General features: G+C 33.9%; 1 protein-coding gene across 5 annotated transcripts in view; it reads left to right on the plus strand.

Moving 5' to 3' along the window:
* Positions 1–25,612, plus strand: part of sns (nephrin adhesion molecule sticks and stones) — a 515,450-nt gene that overhangs the window by 311,307 nt on the left and 178,531 nt on the right. For all 5 annotated transcript variants that reach the window (XR_012722648.1, XM_075309654.1, XM_075309651.1 and 2 more), the window contains exons 9-15: positions 3,509–3,645; positions 21,734–21,887; positions 22,026–22,163; positions 23,107–23,271; positions 23,385–23,672; positions 23,766–24,047; positions 24,155–24,578. Coding sequence is in view for 4 of the 5 variants with exons in the window: in XM_075309654.1 (XP_075165769.1) it covers positions 3,509–3,645; positions 21,734–21,887; positions 22,026–22,163; positions 23,107–23,271; positions 23,385–23,672; positions 23,766–24,047; positions 24,155–24,578 (1,588 nt within the window). In the remaining variant the exon portion in view is untranslated. The remainder of the gene's footprint in view (positions 1–3,508; positions 3,646–21,733; positions 21,888–22,025; positions 22,164–23,106; positions 23,272–23,384; positions 23,673–23,765; positions 24,048–24,154; positions 24,579–25,612) is intronic.

Raw genomic sequence — 25,612 nt, forward strand, 5'->3', positions numbered from 1 at the left:
ATAAATTAGTGACTTACAACCACTCAATCGTGTAAGAAGTTGTTTTATTTCTTTACACTATGTATGTCGGACAAAGAAACGCTTACTACATAGTACACACAACAAAATATCAACGAATTTTGTCGTCAGCACAATTAAATTTGTATATAAAATTGAGCTAACAACACCTTTTGTGAATACAAACACGAGTTTTGTAAAGTGATTGTTGAAAATTATTAACTAATGCCAATTGTTAATTATCTCAAAAATTTCAAATATAGATATTGTCATATCAAAAACAATGTTTATTGATCTGGTGAGAATTTTCAACATCCGTAATTGTTAATGCAACGGGGAGCCACCGTGGTGCAATGGTTAGCATGCCCGCCTTGCATACACAAGGTCGTGGGTTCGATTCCTGCTACGACCGAACACCAAAAAGTTTTTCAGCGGTGGATTATCCCACCTCAGTAATGCTGGAGACATTTCTGAGGGTTTCAAAGCTTCTCTAAGTGGTTTCACTGGAATGTGGAACGCCGTTTGGACTCGGCTATAAAAAGGAGGTCCCTTGTCATTGAGCTTAACATGGAATCGGGCAGAACTCAGTGATAAGAGAGAAGTTCACCACTGTGGTATCACAGTGGTGGACTGAATAGTCTAAGTGAGCCTGATACATCGGGCTGCCACATAACCTAACCTAATGCAACGTTGTATATTGTTGCTTTTCTTTTGTTTAAAATAACGAAAATTATACTTATTTAAATTATTGGTTTAGGGAACCAATAAAATAGGGAATTCAATAAATTTTGAATTATTTTGTTGATTGTACCTTAAACATTAAATTATTTCTTTTGTCAGTACAACAACAATTTTGTAAAATTAAATTCATCCCCGATTTTTGAATCCAATAAATAAATTAGAAAACAAAATATACTACTATATTATTATATTATTTTATTTTATTTCAAACGTAGGAGATAATATTAAAATAATTTAAGATTGTACAATAACGTTATTGTTAAAGTAAAAAACAAGAATGTTCATAAAAAGCATGAAATACAAACATAAGCATTTTACAAGTTATTTAGAGTTTCAACTCGTTAGTAACAGTTGCAACCTTTAGATTCTTTTTTGAGCTAGGAATTTCCTAAAAAAAGATCTGCAAAAATAAATAAAGTGGTTCTGACTGATTTAGAAATTTAATGTTGAAAACAAAAAAGCAATTTAAAAAGAATATGTATAGCATCCAACAATAAAGGGTACTTGATTCCATTGAAATAAATTTTTTATATTTGAAATTTCGCTGAGAACTAAACAAAGTGGCTGAATATTGGACTCTTTAAGCTGGAGTAAATTTAGTTTTGCATTCACTTCAAATTGAGTCTTTCCAATTAATGCAAACGAATCCTGAGAGTCAACGATGGAGTACTTTTGCGTTGCTTGGAATCATGAGATTCAATAAAAACTGCTTATGGAGGAGGGAATATATAATGAAGACTCTAAATGATCCCGAAAATTTTAGATTTTGTAAATAAATTTGATTTTATGCGGTTTTAAGACTTCAGATGTTTTTATAATCATTAATGTACATACCTTCGTCGTTCAAAACACCTTTGCCACAGAATTTTTGGTAACATCCTAGAAATGTGCATATATGTATATTTCTCAAGTTTTTGAACTGAACGACATTCTTTTAAATTGATAAAATATCTATTTGGGCAAATAAAACGTAAACATAAGCACACCACACAAAATTAAATGCAATCATGAGAACTATTTTTTTTTTTGGTTTAAAATTTGCCAACGCTGATTTTTGTTTGTGAAATCCAAGCAAAAGCACCTATCTCGCCTACTGCATTTCTTTCAAATTTTTCAAATTTTGGTTTGCTGTCACTAGCAATCTTAAAGACATAAGAAAGCCTTTGGAATTTTCAACAATATGTTTAGTTGATTCAATGTGTTGAATTTAATTTTATGTTTCGGTTTTTATTTTCGTTGAAAGAAACTCTCAATTAGTCAAAAATATATATGTACAAATATTAATAAATATGTTATTGATACCAATTATTAAAATCTATTGGATTGGATTGTTCAACGAACAATTTTTGTAAGTTGTATCAACAATGATAATAAAAAATTATAGTTGGAAACTAAAAAAAATGAACAAATTTACTAGAAATTGTTATATTTTTTGCATATTTTAACACATTAACAATCGGTTTAGTCATACCAACGAAAATATTTATTGAATTTAACAATATGGTTTGACTACATTTATTGTTACCTAAAAATTACTAATATTATTTTCTGTGTACCTTCTTTAAATTCCCAGCGAATAAAATTGGAAGTTGTTCCATAAATATTTCTTTTTAAGCATATTCCCGGATCCTCCACAAATTTTTCGACTTCCGATGAAGTCTTAGAAAATACGCTATTTTGGCTTTTAAAGTGAGAAATTAAATTTTGGACGTCGCTAAAAGAATAGAAAATCAATAAAAAAAAGTAATGAAGATAAAATTCAAAATTTTAACCCTGCGGGGATTTGAACATGGGCCAGGTGACTTTTTCCCTTGCATGGAAATTCTTAGTTACAATATCATACACCGATCATATTAAAATCATTTCAATTGTATTCAATAGCATTTGTGACTGATTGTGATAAGACGTCCTGTTATGGTGCTAACAAACCCAGGTTCAACCCTCAGGGCGAAAAGTTTTTCAACTTAAAAAAAATAGTTATGTTAATAGGAAAATAAAATTGTAATAAAAAATATTGATAAAAATAAAAAGTGAAATTGGTGGAAAAAGTTTTTGAAATTTGTTCATTCACATCAACTTCTAAATCAATGCAAAGGAAAAAATGGAGTGTTTCCGTCCTATCAGAAGCCCCTGTAAAATTCATTGGAGTTGATCCAAGTTTGCACTACTTCCGGATCACAAATTGGCGATCCAAACTACTTTTTTGGAAGCACTTTGTTTTGTGTAATTTTAGCATCAGTTTAACATGCTTTTCGGCGTGAGACTACATTAACTCACTACATAGTACTAATATTGTGCGATAATTCCCGGGAAAGAGTAAGCGAAATTACGCCAAATTCCTGGAAAAACGTACCTTTCAACTTTTCTCGAAGTAGAGAACCATGCGAAGAATTAAGCGTCATGTTGATTGTGTGTCAGCCTTTAAACATCAAATTTATTCTTAAAATCATTTTCACTATGACGCAGAACATTTGTAACGGTAATTAAAAACAAGAAGAAAACCAAATGGGGTGTATTATGCTAGAGACACAACTGATTCATAACTCACTCGTTTTCACTACTCCCACAATGCTATAGAAAACTTTGTACATGGAACTTTAATTTGGAAGTTATTTTCAATATTCCTTCTTTTTTACTTGACAATGCGCTACATCAATTGCTAAAAATATTTCATCAGATTTTCGGTCATTATTCTCTAAACTAGAAAAAAACGTGGACATCCACGAAAACCAATTTCTCTAAACCAATTTTCCTCTTTGTTTACTTGCAGATCCACCTTCACCACCAATCATATCAGGTTACATGGAGGGGCAAATAATTCCAGCTGGTTCAGTACAAAAGCTTTTATGTGTGTCATCGGGAGGAAATCCACTGGCCACATTGACGTGGTACAAAAACGACAAAAGAGTAAGTTTTTCAATGCAGTGCCAAAATAAATCCCATCTCAAAAATCAGAGTGAAAACCAAACGTTGGAAGAAAATGAAAAAAAAAAACAGAATCTAAGCAATCAAAATCAATATTTTGTTGTTTGATGAACGAAAATATGAACGATGGAGGAGAACAATTATTGCCAATGTGGAGGGAACGAGGCAGGGGCTCACGGCAATTTTCGAATGAGTTTGGAATTTGATTTTACGAAAGTTGAAAGCATTTTTGGTAACTGAATAAATGTGAATTTTAATAACGTATTTAGGATCGTGGTAAATGGACCTTCATGAATAAAAACAAGTATATACGGCCGTAAGTTCGGCTAGGCCGAATCTTATGTACGCTCCACCATGGATTGCGTAGAAAGTTCTACTAAAGACTGTCATCCACAACCGAATTACTTGTGTTATGGTAATGCTAAACGATGGCAAGGTATCTTATAACTTCTTAACATCGTCTTCTAAATTGTAAGTTGGTCCATATGGGGTATATATTAGACAAAAAAGGCCGATTAAATACGTACATAATTCAGTTCTTCATCGGTATATATAGAGGAGTCTATAAATAATTACGAACCGATATGAACTGTTGCGTGGTAATTAGAGAGCCAGAAGTGAAATATGAGGGCCGATTTATATGGGGGCTATATAAAATTATGAACCGATTTGGACCAATTTTTGCATGGATATTATAAACACCACGTTCCAAATTTCAACCGAATTAGATTACATTTGATTCTCTATGAGGCTCCGTATGTCAAATCTGAGGGTCCGTTTATATGGGGGCTATACGTAAAAGTGGTCCGATATGGCCCATATGCAATACCATCCGACCTGCATCAATAACAACTACTTATGCCAAGTTTCAAATCGATAGCTTCTTTCGTTCGGAAGTTAGCGTGATTTCCACAGACGGACGGACGGACATAGCTAGATCAACTCAGAATTTCACTACGACCCAGAATATATATATACATTATGGGGTCTTAGAACAATATTTCGATGTGTTACAAACGGAATGACAAAATCCTCCATCCTATGGTGGAGGGTATAAAAATATGAGATCATCAGCATCTGAGTGGTGGTGATATTTCGGTCCAGAAACAAGTTAATTGTCATTGTATAAAGTCCAGCTAACTTTGGGACGAGCGAATGCTTCTTTTTCCCTTATGACATATTTATGGGGAATTGAATCTATTTTTAACTAAATTATAAATGAGATACATTATTATTGTTTTGATTTCAGCTTAAAACCAAGCATTAACTAAACTACAACCAACAGAGGAAAAGTACGTTTGTCAAATTTATTTGGGCAATGGCCTTTAGACTGCAAGATGGTTGGATGGACGGTCGTTTCGGAACTACCACATTCCTCATCATCATCCCCTACTTGCAGTGAAACTATCAACCAATTATCAGATAAATTCGGATAAGTCATTAAACCCAAAGTGAATTACACTTGAATTTCCCGAAAAAAACGTTTGTGTGATAGTCGACTTTGCCTTAATTTGTCTTGTTTTTGTTGTTGTTGGTTTTTCTTCAATCATTATTAGGACTGTTTTAGTACTGGATACGCTAAGCCATGACATGATAAAAAGAAACCAGAGTACTTATCTAGAACACCTCCAAAAATATGCAACAATGTCATCAGCTGAATCACAGAAAACCAGTGAAATCGTACGTTTTTAATGTATGAAATGCTCAAATAGTAAAAAATATTTACTGCTGTGATTATTCATGATAGTGTACCACGTTGAATTTCATGTTGTTCGACAAAGTAGTCACAATAACTTGCTATTGTGAATCGAAAAAAACGTCACTTTATCAAACTGCAATCTGGCAACACCGACGCGATGAGATGTTTTAGATAGAACACCAGTGCAACGATGTTCTAGATAGCTCATACAAATGTTGCATCCAGTACTAAAAGAAAACAGGCCTATTTTTGTTTTTATTTCAGCTTAAAACCATCCGTTGACCAAACTACAGAGTAGCTTAACCAACAGAGGAAAATTTATTTGGACAAAACCCCAAGATGGTTAAAAAGCCGTCCATCCAACAATAACAAAATAAATAAATTAAATGCTTTCAGCGGAATATGGACATTGCGCTTATCCGTGCACTATTCAGTTTTTATACCCTGCGCCACACTGTGGAACAGGGTATTATAAGTTAGTGCATATGTTTGCAACACCCAGAAGGAGACGAGATAGACATATGGTGTCTTTGGCAAAAATGCTGAGGGTGGGCTCCTGAGTCGATATAGCCATGTCCGTCTGTCCGTGAACACATTTTTGTAATCAAAGTCTAGGTCGCAGTTTTAGTCTAATCAACTTCAAATTTGTCACAAGTATGTGTTTTGGCTCAGAATAGAACCCTATTGATTTTGGAAGAAATCGGTTCAGATTTAGATATAGCTCCCATATATATTTCGGCCGATATGGACTTATATGGCCCCAGAAGCCAGAGTTTTACCCTAATTTGCTTAAAATTTTGCACAAGCAGAACAATTAGTACTATAGACAAGTGTGCCAAATTTTATTGAAATCGGTTCAGATTTAGATATAGCTCCCATATATATCTTTCGCCCGATATAGACTAATACGGTCCCAGAAGCCAGAGTTTTACCCCAATTCGGTTGAAATTTTGCACTAGGAGTACAAGTAGTAGTGTAGTCAAGTGCGCCAAATTTTATTGAAATCGGTTCAGATTTAGATATAGCTCCCATATATATCGTTCGCCCGATTTACACTCATATGACCACAGTGGCCAATTGTTTGCTCCGATTTAGTTGAAATTTTGCACAGGGAGTAGAATTAACATTGTAGCTATGCGTGCCAAATTTGGTTGAAATCGGTTCAGATTTAGATATAGCTCCTATATATAAGTTTTTCTGATTTCGACAAAAATGGTCAAAATACCAACATTTTCCTTGTAAAATCGCCACTGCTTAGTCGAAAAGTTGTAAAAATGACTCTAATTTTCCTAAACTTCTAATACATATATATCAAGCGATAAATCATAAATAAAATTTTTCGAAGTTTCCTTCAGATTTAAATGTTTCCCATATTTTTTTACTAACATTGTGTTCCACCCTAGTGCATTAGCCGACTTAAATTTTGAGTCTATAGATTTTGTAGAAGTCTATCAAATTCTGTCCAGATCGAGTGATATTTAAATGTATGTATTGGGGACAAACCTTTATATATAGCCCCCAACACATTTGACGGATGTGATATGGTATCGAAAATTTAGATCTATAAAGTGGTGCAGAGTATAATATAGTCGGCCCCGCCCGACTTTAGACTTTCTTTACTTGTTATATCTGTAAAGCACCGCACGCAATTCGTTTATACTTTCAATAGTTTCAACTCTTAACCCAATCTATTAAGACGACGGAAAATGCCCCCATACCTATCAAGACGGGAAAAATTCAAATCGCGCTAACTTCCGAATGAAACAAGCTATCGACTTGGAAGTTGGTTAAACTAGTTGTTATTGATGTGAGTGGGTTGGTAATCCACATAGTCAATATCGCTGTTTTTGTAATAGCCCAAAAAACGACCCCTAGATTTGAATTCCGGAGCCTTTCATCCGATCCGGTTATAATTTGGTGTGCGATTTTGGTGTGTGTACTTTAACCACCATATCGGTCCATAATTATATATAGCCCCCGCATAAATCGATCCCCAGATTTAATATCCGTGGAATTTTCATTTTAACTTATTTCTCTATGATTTCCCGGTCTCTGTGAAATTTCTAAATATATGTATGTTTATACGAATTTTTTAAATAAACATATGTTTGCATCCACACATTAAGTATGTTTGCACTTAAAAATAATATATTAAAAATTGATATATCTTTTACACCGCAAAATATGAAAAACATATTTTTCGTGCATAACTTGTGTCTTATGCAAAGTGGACAATTGTTTGGCGTTTTTTTTTACGGGAAAAATATGTATACCCAACGTATTGTGACCCAATAAACTTTGAATTTTTCATTGTGGTAAAACGAAAAATTTTATAGGTAAACGTTTCCCAATCAATTTTTCCCTTCGTTTAGGATCTATTAATACAAGTTATAATCTCCTGTATATTTTAAGAAACTGCCAAACCGGTGCTAATAATAAAACAACTAAACAATTTTCAAAGGAATACAATATTCTCTCTCTCTCTCTTACTTAAATTGAAATGAAATGCCCAATTTCTCGTCAGCCAGTTCTTACGATGCAATGCACTAAAATTTGTGTTGGTGTACTTTCCGTTGAGGCATGTGTTCCCCATATGATAAATTCCCAAAAACGTGTCCCTTGCGAGTAAGCTTATTTATGTGGGTGATGACAACGACTATGCCACTATGGTGGAGCGATGTAATTTTATGCTTGGACATAAAATTGCTTTAATGAAAAACGTTGGTCACGACAGCTGTAGTTAACCTGTGGTTTTTGCTGCTGCTTCGGCTCTTGCTGCGGGAAAAGTCCTTCGCCCTGTTATGGTCCTGAGGCCATGGCCTTTGCCAAGCCGAAAGAGATTGTACCATGTGTGCGTTTGCCACATCTTCCATAGGAGAGTAATGATTTTTTAAATGCACAATTAAAGCGTTCTTTGTTTGCACGATAAAATAATAAAACGCCAATTTCAGTCAACTATTAAGGGATAAACTTACACACTCCCCATTCGAAGAGGATCTTGTGACGGGATAATACGATGTCCTGTGCTTTGTCTTGAGAGAAACTTTTATTACCTGGAAGATGTCTCTGCTACTCTATTGTCCTTGCAAATGTACACACCGCAGGTGGGCGTTACACTGCACAAACTCATGGACCTGCAAATTTGCAGAGTGTGGTATGAATATAAGACATCAAATGATGGCTTTCACATTTGTTTGGCCTAGCAGATAGCAGTGAGCTTTCTTTGAGGGGAAGTTAACCTCAAATAGCTGAAACTAAGAGGCGAAAGACATGTGACATAAGACTGTTGGACAATAACACGACTGGCAATTAAATTCAAGTATAGTTGACACCAAACCTCGTTCACCATGACGTTGTCATTGTTATGTATTCACTTTCGGAAAATTTCATACGGATGTATAATAGGGTGTGCCGATGTATTCATTTATATTTAATAATTTTTAATCATTTCGGTGTAATTTTCTCTGAAAAAATTGAACAAATCAAATCATTTCACATTTGCAAGAAAATGAACTCATATTGTACGTAAGTTAATTTTCCATAAGGCTCCTCATAAAAATAGCTTGAATACAAATTCAACAAACTTAAACGTGACGTTTGTGATACCGATCTTCCATGCATTTTGTTTAAGTCAGTGCAAAAATAAAGATTTTTCTTTAATATTATTTTTAAATAGCAAATAAAAAATAGTGGACACAATCATCAATTGGTTTATTACCGCAAATGCGCAACTACCATTTTGAAAGAAATTAATGTGAAGTGAAATTGATGTCCATCTCTAGAAGAGCATTTTTGGATGTACCTTAAAAGTAAAAAAATAGCTTCCAAAAAAAGTAGTTTGGATCCACAATTTGTAATCCGGAAGTAGTGCAAACTTGGATCATCTCCAAAGAATTTTACATGGGCTTGTCATAGGACGGATGTACTCCATTTTTAGATCTTATGCATTGCTTTAGAAGTTGTGCCTTGGAAGTTCATTTGGATGATGAAATTTAAAAAACTAGTTTCAATTTTTATTTTTATCAGTATTTTTTGTTACACTTTTATTTTCTTATTCTCTGATTTTTAAAAACTGAAAAATTTCTTCGCTTCCACCGGGGTTGATCCTTGATTTTTTGGCACCATAACAGAATGCCTGAGCACACTTACACGCAACAAAATAATTCTTTCCTTCCAGATACAAATCTATACACGCCTAGACTGTTTCAGTTCGGGCGAAAGAATTTTTCCACAGCCTTTAGTATAGATCTGGCTGGGATAGATAACTCAATTTTGGGTCTTTTATGCTAACTTATTATGGAGAAAACATTTGGGAATTTTCCTCTTACAAATTGAATCATGTTTACTCCCACTGTGCATCATCTTTTCATATAGCTACAAATCCCTTAATTTTATTTTATTTTATTTCGTTTTGTTACTACAGTAATGCAACAACACGAAATTTATTTTTAGAAGCTACTTGTTGAATTGAAGGATAACTTCCCAGGATCAGCGAGGAAATAAATTTCAGTTTACAAATCCAAATTGTGACAGAAATTTGGAAAATGTCGAAAAGTAGACTCTTTGAAAAGCAATTTGATTTAGATCTTTTTATGCTGACAACTAATCCAAAAGTCCAAAGTCGCGACGTCAACAATTCGAAAAAATTTAAGAAATCGAAAAATCAACTTTTCCATATGTGGAAAATAATCAAAAACTTTTTTAAATTTTAGAAGAGTCGAAAAACCAACTCCAGAGATGCAAAAGTCGACAATATATTTGGATTATTTTTAAATCGAGTCTAATCGACTTTTGATGTTGGTCAAAATCAAAATGTCGACTATTCAGTAATCAGAAACGTTGACATTCAGTCTAAAAGTCCAAAAGACAATATTTTCAAAGTTGGAAAAAATCACAAAATCGACATATAAACAACTGAAAAGTGAAAAGCTATCCATAAGTATAACATTTCCAAGGTCAGCGAGGAAATAAATCCAAATTGTAACAGACAATTCAACGTTATAAGTGATTTCTTTAACTCAAAGACGAATCTTCAAATTAAAACGTAACGCGAAGTTTTTTATATTTAATCAAAAAAAAATTGAAAAATATTCATTAAAACCGAAAATATTTTCGTCGCTTTCAAATTTGGAAGACGACTACCCTAAATATATTGTAAAAAATATAAAGTGAAGATTGGATCTATTAATTAAAAGTGTTCTAATTTAAGAAAATTTGTCCTTGTAATTTTGGAAATGTTGATTCGAAAGTAGTAAGTTATTTCTATAGTTTAATTTAACTCATATTGATGAGTATTGTTGGATTTAATTAGTGGGACTGTCTTTGAGAGGCTTTGAAATATTCAAAGATTTAATTACTGGAAGGAGAGCAATTGAAACTCTACACTATGATGGCTGTCTGATGATACCCTTGCTTGTTAAAATCTGCCGGCACAAATTGACTTCTCTATGGATTTCTGCTGACTGGGGAAGACACTCGTTACCGATCTTTTGCATTTTTTCCGTTTATTGACAAACAACATGATTTTTTTGTTTCCTAATTGAATTCCCTTCAGATGTTTATAAACTCCTTAATTTTGCAGTACAAGTGAATGTACAATTCCAAATACTAATGTAAACCTCACATACATAAATACATACACACACATAGGCAATACCCTTGCATATAGACATTAGGTTGCGTATGTTTTAACTGTTATGGCTTTTAGTTTTGTCATTTTATGTCTCACTTATTCTCATGTACACACATTTACCTTGTTTAGTTACTACACACACTTCAATCCTGGTACGCATACTACAATAGTGTGGTTGCATACATTTCCATATGATGGTATTAGAGAACAGCTATCTCTCGGTATACGAAACTTGTGGTTTATTTTTAAGAGTTTTGTTTGAGATAACGATTTGAAGTACACAAGAAGTAGTCAATTAAAATGTTCCGGGCAACTACATACGATTGGCATAATTTTTTCGCAGTAGGCTACATTTTTACACAGTAGAAAATATCCCAAAAGTTTTTCCAATTAAAAGGTTGATTGAAATTGTATGTTTTCAATCAATTAAAAGTCTCTTAAATGAAGTTTTTAATCAAATTAAAAATTAAGGTGTCAGTTAAGAAAATAATTAAAAATGTTTACTTCCTTTTTAAAAATATTAATTATTTTTTATTAAAATAACATTTCCAATCGAAAATATTATTATCATTAGCTAATTAAACTATCAAAACTAATCGAGTAACACATAGGAAAGGGCTAAAATATATACACTTTTTATTTTAACCCATCAAAGCAAAAAAATTAAATAAAAAAATGTTTAAGTTTAAAAATTATTTTTTTTTTTTAAATTAAGCAATTGATTGTCTCAATTGAAAAATAAGTCAAATTTTTTGGATCAATAACAATTTAATTTTTAATTGAATCATTTAGAAACGTTAATTGAAAGTTTCGAGGGAATCAATTAAATTTTTAATCAAATATTCTGTAATTTATATTATAATTTTATTGGTTGCAGCAATTTCAATTAAAAAGTAAATGGGTCAATTTCTTTCTTGACTTCTTGACTAAATAAGGAACACTTTTTTATCTGTGTAGGAAAGTAAGTGTTACCATTCAGAAAACAATTGTAGCAGAATTGTTTCTACTACATAATTCCATGTCACCTTAAAGGCGCTCCTCTTGATGCCAAGTCTGAATGGCTTTAGATATATTTTGAACATAAAATTAGACCCAATGCATACACACGTAGAAAAAAACTGTTATCTGATTCAATCACGAAATAATAATTAATCCAATTTAATTTTTATTTAAAATTTCTTCAATCAAGAACGGGATGATGAGTATCAATCACAGAAATAATTAGAATTAAAAGTTATTCCTCATTAGAAAATTAATTGATTTCTCCGGCACTTAAATTCTTTAATTAATTCAATAATTAAATTGTATCTATACCAAAGACGCCTATCAATGAAAGAGAATAGTTAGTTTTTCAAAAATATTTTTATTTTTCAATATAATCTCCTGAAACTTCAATACACTTAGTCCAACGCTTTTCTAGCAATTCTATCCCTTGATTAAAATAGTTTTCCTCAAGGTCTTCAAAATAGTGGTTTACAACTCTAATTGCATCTTCATTTAAGGTAAAACGCTTGCCAGTAAGGATTTTTTTAGATTTGGGAACAAGTAAAAGTCACTGGGAGCTAAATCAGGAGAATAAGGTGGGTGGTCAAGCAACTCATACTTTAATTCATTGATTTCCCAGCAAAAAAAAAAAATTGGAAGTACTTCTAAAGGAACAACTTTAAAAGCACTTCCAGAAATGTTCTTCCAAAGATGTTCTTTATTTTAACTACTCGGGAAGTTCTTTTAATTCAATTTTTTATTATTCGTTTTTTTCATATTTTTAAAGGACAATTTTAACTTTTTTATTTCAAATATGTTAAAAACAGAGTAAGGTTTAATAAAATGGTACAAATTATTTAAATTTTGTCGAAAAAATTTCTAAATTCATTCTAGAAAAACTACGAAATTTTGAAAATATTTGAGGTCAATGGTTTCAGACAAGCGTCAGAATGCATTAAAAATCATAAAAATTATAAAAATAAGGAGTTAGCATAAAGGGCCCAAAATTGACTTATCTCTCCCAGCCAGATCTATACTAAAGGCAGTGGAAAGGTTCATTCGCCCGAACCGAAACATGTCAGTCCAGGCGTGTACAGATTTGTATCTGGCGTTTTCTTTTCAATGGCTCTATTAACCATGTTCCTTAATCTTAATTTAAACACTCTTGTGCGCTGGTGCGTTGTCTTGATGAAAATTTATTTGTTTGTGTTGTAAGCTAGGACGTTTTTCTCGAATTTGTACATTTAATTGATTCGAAAGGTTCCAATAGTACTCTGAATTTATTGTTTTGCCCTTTTGGAGATAGTCAATCAATAAAATACCTTTGACGCCCCAAAAAACCGTTGCCATAACCTTACCAGCTGGTTGAATTGTTTTTGCCTTCTTTGGGGCACTTCCTCCAGCTTCAGTCCATTGTTTGGATTGTTCTTTCGTCTCTGGAGTATAGTGGTGGATCCATGTCTCATCAACAGTTATGATACGATGCTTAAAATTCATTTTATTTCGCTTAAAACGATCCAAACAAGCTTGAGAAATTTTCATTCTTATGCGTTTTTGATCGACTGTTAAAAAATGCGGCACCCATCTTGCAGAAAGCTTTTTCATCTGTAGACTCGATCATTTGAGATGCCCATGATATTAGCAATTTCACGCACTTTTATTCGTCGATCATTTAATACCATTTCATGCACTTTGACTACAATTTCTGTTGTTGTTGCTGTTTTTGGTTCAATGGTTGTGGTTCAATGGTTGTACGATCACGTTTAAATGCAGCAACCAAATTTTTTACTGTTTCGTATGAAGGGCACTTTCACATAAAACATTCACCATATCATTATGAATTTCTTGTCCCGATAAACCTGTTTTATGTAAATATTTAATGACAGCACGCATTTCTAAATTTTCCATTGTAAAAAAATTGCGGATGCGTCTTTTTTGAACACCTGTTTCTATATGAAGGAGTTGCCACATCGAAACAAAATTTAACATAACAAAGATGGAAGTTTCCAAAACATTTAAATTTTTCCTGTTTATACCACGCTTTTTGTGCTAGGCTAAGATGTTTCCGAAGCCGCCCCGTAATTATAAAATTTTATTGGTTTTGATCGAAAACTTTATTCTTTGGGTGAAATTATCGTTTGTAATTTTGCAAGAGTTTAAACTTTCCTTCGAACTTTTATTAAATAATTATAGCTGGATTGTTATTTAGATTTGCGTCAAAATTTAACGAAGCCGTGTTTAGTATGAAACTAATTATTTCCTAATTAATTCCGAAGAAATAAGTATACACGCCGAATCTTATGTATCCTCCTTATGGATTGAGTAGAAAGTTATACTAAAGACTGTCATCCTTAATCGATTTATTTGGGTTGTGGGAACACTAATCGCTGTCAAGGTATCTCTAAACTTCTTTACATTACATTACATTGTCTTCTAGATTGTAAGTTAGGCCAAATAGAGTCAATGTTAGACAAAACAGGCAGATTAAATACCCATAGAAGTCAATTTAGTTCTAGATCGGTTTATTTAGAGGAGTCTATAAATAATTATGATAAAGATATGGGTCGATATGGACCACATTGTACATGATTTGTAATGAGGCTTTACATTGTTGGAATCCTGTCAGGAAACTCATTTTTGACAAACACCAAAAGCTAGGACTACGGGAGTCATCAGAAAGGCTAGCTAGGCCGTCGGCTGGGGGGTTCTCGTCCTTCCTCAATGTTTGTCTGTTTAAACATTCCAATAATAAATTTTAAGACTCCCTACTTTTTTTAAATAGACTAAAAAAATAATTAACAAGAAAAATGGTATGAGTTAATAAATTGCAACAAAAACAAAATACCCCAATAAATTTAGTAACAAATGCGAAATTTTACAACAATAGGTATTGGCTTAATAACTTTAAACAACGACGGATCCTAGGTGTTTTCAGGATCTCCATGCATAATTTCCCCACCCTTCCTGAGTTCTACGTACATGTAAATTTTGTAGAACCCCCATATTAAAAGCTATAACGAAAACTCAAAAATTCAATTTAAAACTCCATATTTTCAAAATATATACAAATTAGTTTATTTCAAATCATAATTATTAAATATAAATTTAAATCTAAATGACAGAGGAAGTTTAATAAAAAAAAATAACTTTCAAAATTTTCAAAATAGAATACTAGAAATTCCCAATTGGTTTTAAACCGTTAGATTTACGAACAGATGTAAGGGGAAAATAATTAAAGGAATGAAATTGCCCAGTATAGAAATTTTGAAGCCAGAATAAAATTAAATATAAAATTTAAAATTTCTTCCATATTATTAAATAATCCCGTTTTACGAGTATGATTATTCCATTGAAACGATTAACATTTATTCGGTCGTTGTGTGTTTTACTTAATAATTAGTGTATCGAATATTTGTCCCTAGATGCAGTAGGGTGAACACTGCAAATATGCGACAACTAAATCATTGAACACCGGTACAAAACTCCACGAAAAGAAATATGCAAAAAATTAAAACACTTTCACTAAGCCTAGTTCTCTAAATTTTTTACTCCACTTTTACACTTTACACATGTGGAAAGAAAACTTACCCCAGAACGAAAACTTTCCCCAGAACTTACCCCAGCGTTCAACGTTGTTGGATGCTGGGCTGCTCATGCATTTTCTAGTTTTCAAAAAAAAAAAAATAATTCATTTCCATTTTGTTTATATAATCTTTTCTTAATAAATTTTCTTGGACACTTCAGATATTTTCACATGATCAATTTGCACTTTCTCCATTTTGTTTTAAACTTTGTTGTTTTTATGTTTTTTTTTTTTTTTTTTAATTCCAATGTGTAAAAATAATCAATCTTTCTTCTTACTCTTCAAAGTCAAACCAAGACTGTAATGTCAAAACAGAAATGGAGATCAGCAAAAGTGAAATGGAACATGTTCTTTCTGTCATTCTATCAATTTTTGCTTTACCCATACTATTCGTTGTTGTTATTTTCGATAATGTTGCAATTTTTACGAGGTGTTAATCGATGCAAAGATATCAAATGGTATCAAGCATGTTATAACGAATTATGTTCGATATAAATGTGCATTATGATTGCAGCATGTTTGAATAAATGCAACATCGATATTAGGCAAAGACTATATATTACAGAAGATGGGAGATTGGCTACTGAGCATCAAACCATTTACCACATTAGTTTAATACTCGAACCAAACGCGTATACGACAAGTATTGACATAGCATTAAAATGCAAATAAAAAGAAATTAAGAGCACGAAATAAATTTCCATAAAGGGGAAAATCAATTTTTTTTGTAGCCTAAAATTTAACATTGTTTCATTAAGAAAATTACATTTTTCATTTAAAAAATAAAAACGAAAAACAACTAAAAGATTACAAACATGTATTAAACTAATCTGGTAAATGCAACATTTGGTATGACGAAAGCCAATTCCCTATCTTCCTCAAATCTATAATCTTTGATATTAGGGTTTTAAATTTTTAGTTTATGATTATAGAGATTAAGCAAAATGTTAGTTAAGAAATTTTAGCATAGTTAGGAGACTTAGATCAAAATTTGTGACAGAAATACTAACAAAATTGCCCTTCTCAATACTAGTAGTAGTATATAAAATTTATACTTATGCTGTCATGGCATATATGTTAAAGCAGGAGATTTAGCGGGATTCTGGTAAAATCATAAAAAACATTTTCAGCTGAAGGAAGTCAATTCAAGCTAGGATTTTCAGCAAATTTATGTTTGAAATTTAGAAGCAGAAGCTCGTTCACTTTTCTTGATGTAAATTCGCAATGATGTAAATTCGTTCGTCAGATGTTTTTCGTCTGCATTTCGGGTCTTCTGCCACTGGTTGTTTTCCCTACGTGTTGCAGTACACGTATCTTTCTCCCACAATGTTATGAGGATTTCCCAACAAGAATCGCAACGTGGTTATGTCCTCATCCAATATGGACTGATCCAAAAGGAAAAAATCCTTCGGTTTTACCTGTGATTTTATTATTCCACTACTGTCACTACTGATAGTTGCTTAATAAATTTCAATTGACGTATGGTCTCGACTTGTCTCAAAAACAAAAAATTAATTTAAAAATTACATGAAAAAAAGGAAGTTTGTTGAAATTAATCGAAGCAAGAAACCTATCAAGAGCGTAACTAGAAGGAGAGGCGTATGTTTAACAGTCAATTTAATTGGAATATTCCATCGATAATTTAAGCTATCGATTATCTAATCAAAAAGTTGAAATGATGGCCAAGATGCCAAAACCAATCCAAAACAAAGTTATTTCCATATGCCAATTTACCAAAGCCTAAATATTTTTCGGAATACTCAATGAAAAGAATATACTATTTATTTATTTAATTATTTTTATTTTTTTTTCTTGATATTTTTCTATGAGAAAAAAATTTGTGAAGGTTACATCAAAAAAGTTCTAATAGATCACTTTGAAATTTTATTTATCCGAAAACGAGAGCAGGAGAATGAGCAAGTCAACATTGTTCTCATTTTAAGCATATCAAAATTTTCATAACCACAAAAACCTATTTTTACACCGGAATATCTAAAAAACGCTCTTCATATAGCACAAAAAAAAAACAATGCGAATAAATTTCAAATTCAAAGGTTTCTACACTAAACCGTCCAAGTATTTCTACAAAGCACTTCTGGGTAATATTTTTTACAAAGAGCATGTGTAATATTTCCGATTCGTTATAAAGTGAGTCTACTGTATATACTAATGAGAATCTAGTTACGCTAGTGTTTGTTTACATGCCATTTTATTAGAGATGTACAAAGATACTTGTGCACCAACACACATGGATATATAGTAAATGCCTTTACATATGTCTCTAAACATATTAAGCTTTGTATAAACATTCTTAGAGCAACCCTAGCAAAACTAAAGGATAATTTACGTTGTTTCCTTTCTCTTCACATTGATCCCCGTATTGTTAAGAATTCACAAAACGCAAATACACATACTAACACATTTATTTATGCATGTGTGTTTATGTCCCATAGGTTGTTGCTAAAAAGACTTCCATCTGTGAACATGTGTAGGAGAGAGTGACTGGATAACATGAATGTTTCCAGGTTTTCTTACTTAGGATATTTTCTAAGGCCAAGAGAGAGAGAGAGAGGACGGGAGAGTGAGAGAGTTTGAAAACATTACCTGTTTAGAGGAATTTGAGCTGCCATAATATTTATACCGGAGGTTTTATTGAAATTCTTTATCTTTGTTAATGACATTGGTAAACATGTTTGCATGTATTCGAGTATAAATACATTATTGTTAACTTCTTTATGAGCATATATTAAGGTCTAGTATTAGTATCAGCAAGTGTGTGTGTGTGTGTGTGGGTGGTTGACTGATAGTTTGCGGTCTTACAGAAATGTATACAATTACAGCGACATCAGGGCAATGTTCATAGTCTCCACAGTGATCTCCATTGCTAATGGGGCATTAAAATTATCGGAATATTTTAAAAGGCTTCTCACCTTTAAATTATATTCACTTAGATATTGAATGAATTCTGGTATTAAGTTGAAAATACATTGCTATACAATACAAATAATACAGGGTACACATAAAAATAGTGGATAGATGAAACTTTACGAGTATTTAATTTCTTTGTCATTTTGGCGATTCGAATCGAATTTTGGTTACTTGTTTTAACTGAGCAATAATAGAAACAGGAGCGTAGGAAAGTGGGACACTATCAAATGCTAGTATCATAATCCGAATACTAGTACCAACCCTGCAAACATTTTCGATCGCCAATGAACCTTCCTTGATTCATTTTCAAACCGAATGAGTCTTTTCAAAGGCTTATAAATGAGTCTTTAATAATAGTAAAAAACAGTTGAAAGGAGTATTCAGTGATTAACAAACTTTCTCGATTATGAATCAAAATAATTGTTCATAATTAGATATTTAATGGTTTGAAGAGTTAGAAATAACTCTTTCTAAGTACTTTTTCATTGTTCCCACACTGAATCCAATATTTATTCTAGCCCAAAGATTTTGTATTTGCATTTAACGAATACGGTCAATAGAACTTTGTCTAAAATTTTGTTCCTTAGAAAAGAAAACACCTCTTTCAGTGTAGGCCTACACGGACGAAAAAGACTGTTTTTCATATGTTTGGGTGTAAAAATTGTATGTTTGGAACTCGAATTTTTTAACACAATATTTTTAAGTGCAAGCATATAATGTTCATAAACTAGCATAACATTTTTGGGACATATATGTTAATATGTTAGAACATATTATGTTTGGGACACAAGATGTTTGTAAATATAATATGCTTGGATGCAAATATATTAATTTAGAAATAGCCTATAAACATATATGTGTTTAGAAAGGCAGACATAGAGAGTATGCTGCAAGTAAAATAATGGCAGTAACCGATTGGCGCCTTAAAAATATATCCACACAAAGAAAATTTCACTAAATTTTTTTTCTACCAGTGTATGCCCCAAGGTGAAACATAATATGTTTGAACAATACAAACAATATTTTGTTTGGACCAATCCTGAAAATATATATGCTTGAAGCAAAATGTGTCTGTTACAGAAACGATTTTTTTTTGAGGGTGTACAGAGCGCCCTTCTTGGCCGAATATGTTCGTTCGATTTCGTAACTTTTCAGTACTCGCCAAATCATTACAACTAGGCAAATTCGAAATCTCACCAAGTTCTCTTTATATACTTTTTGATTAGTTTTCCATTATCTATAATGCGTGTTCAAGACTGCACCCAAAGAACAAATTCTTTCGTCCAGAACGAAATTTTAGACAAATGAAATTCTCCACTTTTACAAAGTATTTTCTCTTCGAGCAAATTTATGATATCTGATTCAAAATTTTTTTAAATAAAATACATTTTTATTCCCTTCTGAAGAAAATTTTACACCGTCAAAAGAAAACTTTGTTTGTCTGAAAACTCTCTTTCAGTGTGTGTTGTGTTTTTGAATATATTGGATTTTGCATCTCGATCTCAATAATTGAAGATTGTCCTAGTCAATATTGTCTTATAATTGGAATTGCCAACTAAAAGGAATTGATGAAGAAATCAAAAACAGCTACAATTTGGCCTATATCATTATATGTACAAAGATTGCAATTACCACAGTTGTTAGAATTCTACCAAAAATGGTAGATTTTTTGTTTGGTAGATTCGTGATGTTTTGATAAATAAAATTATTAAATTTTCAATAGAAATATACTTTTGAGCAAATAAATAAATTCAAAGACTTTAAACATGTTAATTTTCGTGTTATATCATGCTATCATAGTCCATTGAGAGTAAGTTCTCCTTCAAAATATTTTTTTTTTAAATTTGGTAGATTTGTTGTAAAATTATCTTCAAATTTTGATAGAATATTTTTGGGACGAGTGATAACCGTGACAAAGATACGTTCTCGTGTGCATTATGTACAACACTCTTTTGAACGCACATCAATTAAAAACAAAAACGATAAATCTGCCGAAAGTTCGACCAGGCCGAATCTAGCGTACCCTCCACAATAGAATTACTTGAGGTGTGGCAACAGTTGCCGATGACAAGATATCTTAAGCCTTTTTAAAATTGTGTACTAAATTGTAACTTAGTCCATATGAAGACTTTGTTAACTACAAAAAGAGAAAGCCAATTAGGACGAAATTGTCTCTTCCAAGAGGATCCGAAAGTAAAATCTGGAGATGGGTTTATATGAGGGCTGTATCTAAAAGTGATCCGATATGATCTATTTGCAATATCATATGACCTACATTAATAACAACAGATGGTGCAAAGTTTCAAGTCGATAAATGGTTCTTTTCGAAAGATAGCGTGATTTCAAAAGACGGACATATGGACGAACGGACGTTGTTAGATCGACTTAGAATTTCACTAGGACCCAGAATATCTATAATTTATGGGGTCTGAAGTCAATATTTTGTTGTGCTATAAACGGAAATACAAGGTTAGGTTAGGTGATGGAGGGTAGAAACACAACAACAATTTTAGTTTAACTTTTTTGCTGACTGTTAAAATATTTAGGGCCTATCACACAAATGCAAGAAAATAAATTTAGAAAATTCTAAACGATAAAATCCAGTACGTACTGTAATGTCTCTTTTTTAGTTTTTTTTAAGTTATGTTTTGTTTTAAACAACTTTTTTATCTTTAAGCGTGTTTCACTATAACATTCCCATTTTAATAATCATTCCTTTAAAGGCTGGCTTACGCATTAGAGGGTTAATTGACTGCTAAACTTTTGACTTGAGAAAATCTCCTTAAAAATTTAACTACAAGAGACTAACTATTGGTGTCATAAAAATTAGTTTGCTGTAATTTTTTTTGCGTGTACAGCACACATACACATGTAAGGTATATAAATTAAGAAGTTCCCCAAAACAGAAAAGTGGAGAATTAAATGATGTACATGATATTCTCCCTAAATTGCATATTATCGTCGGCTGGGAAAAAATTACCCCATCATTGGGCACATTTCTTTGGCTGTCAACCAAGCCCAGTTATTTAGGAAAAATTTCAAATTTATTTACATTTCGCCATCTTACATGCTTCGCTTATTTCTTACAAATGAAAAAAAAAACAGAAATTTCGTATTCACATAAAAATACACACTTTGCACACGGTAGAGAGCAAGGCAAAAAGTGCGATTTAATCATTTGCCAAGTTGTGCGACCATAAAAATCACTCTTGTTCACAATTTATGCGTTTTCTTTTAATTCCAGATAAACTCGGTAATACGCACAGCCGACAAGTCTGTCTCGGCTGAAATAACCATTCTGGCAAATGTTACGGATAACCAGGCGCAATATCGCTGTGAGGCCGCCAACAGTGCCACCGAGATTCCGCTGTTTGAGTCAACCACGCTAAGCGTACACTGTGAGTATTTGGGTTCTGTGGTGGATGTGCTCATGTTGGCGGATCTGCCTCATGCACATAATTTACATATGTATTAATTTCATGGTGTATATTTGTGAGTGTGTGTGTATGACCTTAATAAACATGGATTCATTGCAGTTGCTCCCGAAACCGTTAAGATACGCATCGAACCGGAAGAATTGAAACCAGGCATTGAGGCGACCATTGTGTGTGATTCTAGTTCGAGTAACCCACCTGCAAAATTATCCTGGTGGAAGGATGGTATAGCCATACAGGGTAAGTTATTTGGCTCCGAGCAGAGTGAGCTAGAAAGCAGCAGTATGTGTGTGTGTGAGAGAGAGCGCGCGCAGAGTGAGCAATGGCAGGGTGTAGTGAGGTAATCTAAGCCAGAAATTTGCTAAAGAAGTCAAAAACCCCAAAGCAAGCAATTCCATGCTAGTTGTTAAGCTGGAAAAGTGCCCAAATTATTGGGATGTTCAAAGGATTGTCATTGTTGTCAAAAGGAGAATACAGCAAAGGACAAACCAATGATGGTGTGGCCACATGCCACAGAAGTTGAGTATAGCGTTTGCATCATCCATTCAACAAAAGGCCAGGCAGTCCTTGTGCAGGAGTCTAATGCTGCTCCAAAACACTTTGGAGCAGCAACATTACGTTACACGGAGTGGCGCCGACCAGCCAAACTTGTAGGTTGCCTGCGTCTGAATGCCTGGAAGGATGCCGTTTGCTGGTCGGTTCATTCGGTGGTTGCGAGATGCCTGCTTTCCTTGGTCGTTTGGTAGAGGCGTAAACCAAAACGTGTTTTGTTTGTGTGGTTGCAGCATAACTGCTAACATTCGTACACTTTTGGCTGGCTGGCCAGATTGTTGGCCATGGCTAACTACATTCTTTGAGCTCGTCCGCTAGACTCCATAGTTAAAAGTCCTTTTTTATGTTTTCGTGAGTGTGTGTGTGTGTGTGATTATGCTTGCGAGTGTGTCAGGTTCATAGTTTTATCCAAAAAGGATGTTTTCTGCATTTTCCAAGTTGAGCAGAAAAATGTGAAATATGTACTTACACAAACTTCCGGCTTGCAAACTACCTCCTCCCAGCTCCTCCTTTACTGCTAGTGCCTTTCATGCTCATTCGTCGTCTGCTCGATTTTCTTATGGCAATCACCGTTAACATGGCCTTTGCTTGTTGTTCATTTCCCCTGGACCCTTGAATGGTGTGCCCCTAGGTATAAATAACACATCCAAGCCCGGACTCTGGGGAGGCACCGTCTCGACGTTAGAATTCAAAGTAAACATCACACAGGAAATGAACGGCATAGTGTATACATGTCAAAGCGCCAACGAGGCTCTGCAGCGCAGTGTGCACGAGGCTGTCAGTTTAGATGTGCTGTGTAAGTAGCCCCACATAGAAATCTCCCCAAGACCTATCAGCCTCTTCGGGGGCGGATTTATATGCATTTTATTTAACACTACGTGTCTATTTCCCACCTCATGTCACATTTAGATCGGCCAAAATTCGTGCCTCCACCCTCATCCACGGCCGTTGGCGTGGAGGGAGAATCTTTGTTGGTGGCATTGCAGGCCAATGCCAATCCTATGTCAATTACCTACACTTGGACTAAGGATGGTCAGCTGTTGCCTAGCAATGAGAATGGAGCTGACCCACGTATCTCTGCCGAAGGTTCCAAGTTGAATTTTACAAAACTCTATCGCAATGATGCCGGTGTGTATGTGTGCGAAGCGCGTAACTCACAGGGGGCAGCGCGCATCAATGTCACCGTTGTCGTGGAATGTAAGTACACACCTCGTCATATGCCTCCACAAGTATTTAAGTGACATTTCATTTCTTCCATTTCGTTTGTCTTTGACATGCGGCAATGTGCAGATGGAACCACCATTAAGAGTGTTTCCGAAAATGTGATTGTCAATCCCGGTGAAGATGCCATGTTGTCATGCAGCGTGGAGGGCAAACCTCTGACCGAGGATCATGTTAAATGGGAACGAGTGGGTTATGACATGACAATCAAGACCTCATCTACATTTGCCAACGGCACCTCATACCTACACATCAAGGATGCCCAGCGAGAAGACGTAGGCAATTTCCGATGCATTGCCGATAATCGTGTTGCCAATCCCACAAGTCGCGATGTGCTCCTGATAGTCAAATGTAAGTTTAGCCGCAAAATGGCAAATCAAAGTCAACCTGTGCAAATCCTTTTGGGTTTGCTTAACATGTCTGTTTGTGCTTCCAATCTATTGTGATTCTATTTGCAGTTGCCCCGGAAATCGATAAATCTCCCACATTGATGAGAGCCGCCAGTGGAACTGGAGAACGTGGCCGTTTACCATGTCGTGCTCAGGCATCGCCTAGGCCCCAATTCATATGGCGTCAGGATGGTAAAGATTTGCCCGTCAATCGCTCTTATAAATATGAGGTGGAGGAAAAGAAAATCGATACGCTTACCTACGAATCCATATTGATCATTGAGAAGGTGGCACCGGCCGACTATGGAGCCTATGAGTGTTTGGCCAAGAATGATTTGGGCCAAGACATTGAACCGGTACGCTTAGATATCACATCTCAGCCAGATACCCCGCTTAGTCTGAATATACTCAATGTTACCCATGACTCCGTCACTGTAGCATGGACGCCTGGATTTGATGGTGGTCTAAAGGCTTCGTACCGAGTACGCTATAGGTAAGTAGACGGACATCAAAGAGACGAGAAAACACTACGTATTAAAAATGTAGGCAGGTCTGGACAAGGTGTCTTTTGTCAAAATTTTGAAGCAAATGGGTCATAATTTTCTGGATGTTAATATTTAATAAATAGACTCTGAAAAAAATTTATGAAAAATATACTGTATAAGCAAACATTTAAGTTCAGAAAAATTTAATTACATTTAGGATAACTTTCATTGCTATCGATTTTCAATTTTCGTGTCCCTAGCCAATAATGTAAAAAGTGTTTACATTTCCCCGCCCCCTTTCAAAGGTATTCCCTCAGGTAGAAATCTTTACACGGATTCTTGAGACCCCAGCGCAGGTTTGCAATGAAATTAGAACAGCTTGGAAAATGGGAAATCACAAGAAAAGGGTCTGCTCGAATTTAGAATTTGAAGATAAGGTTTATATGTACGTGTTGATAAATGTCAAGAAAAAACTAATAATTCCATATGTGAGACCTGCTTCCAAGGTATTGCAATTTTACTCCATCGAAGGACCCTCAGCGGCTACTTGAATAAGACAAGATTATTTGTTTAAAACTTTGCTAGGGAAATCATGGGTCAATGGAACGCCAGAACAAGTTCCAAAATGGAAGCAATTTCTACTCACATCAGGAGAGGACAAATGTGATGGACCCAGTCAAAAAGATTTTGTTCTTTCAGCCAGACCAATATGGTTCTGCAGACGGAAAGAAGGAAGCCTGAGAGACAATGGATGGATATGAGAACAATTGGTAACGGTACGGTACTGCCACCAATCGAGCTTTGAAAACGGTACCGGAGTATTTGGAAATGAAATGGCAATTTAGCTAAAAATGTGCTTCCAATCATTATTGAACCAGAGCCAGGCGACAATCAATAGGGTCTCGTAAAAAACTAACGGTGAACATAATACGTATAGGAGTGGCAAATTATGATTTTGTTTATGAGTTTTACTTTATTCATTATCATTACTTAACCGAACCTGCAACCGCTTGAGGAAAGCAATTGAAAAAAGTGTCGAAGA

Source organism: Haematobia irritans, chromosome 5 (assembly GCF_050003625.1).
Source record: "Haematobia irritans isolate KBUSLIRL chromosome 5, ASM5000362v1, whole genome shotgun sequence".
Lineage (NCBI taxonomy): Eukaryota > Metazoa > Arthropoda > Insecta > Diptera > Muscidae > Haematobia > Haematobia irritans.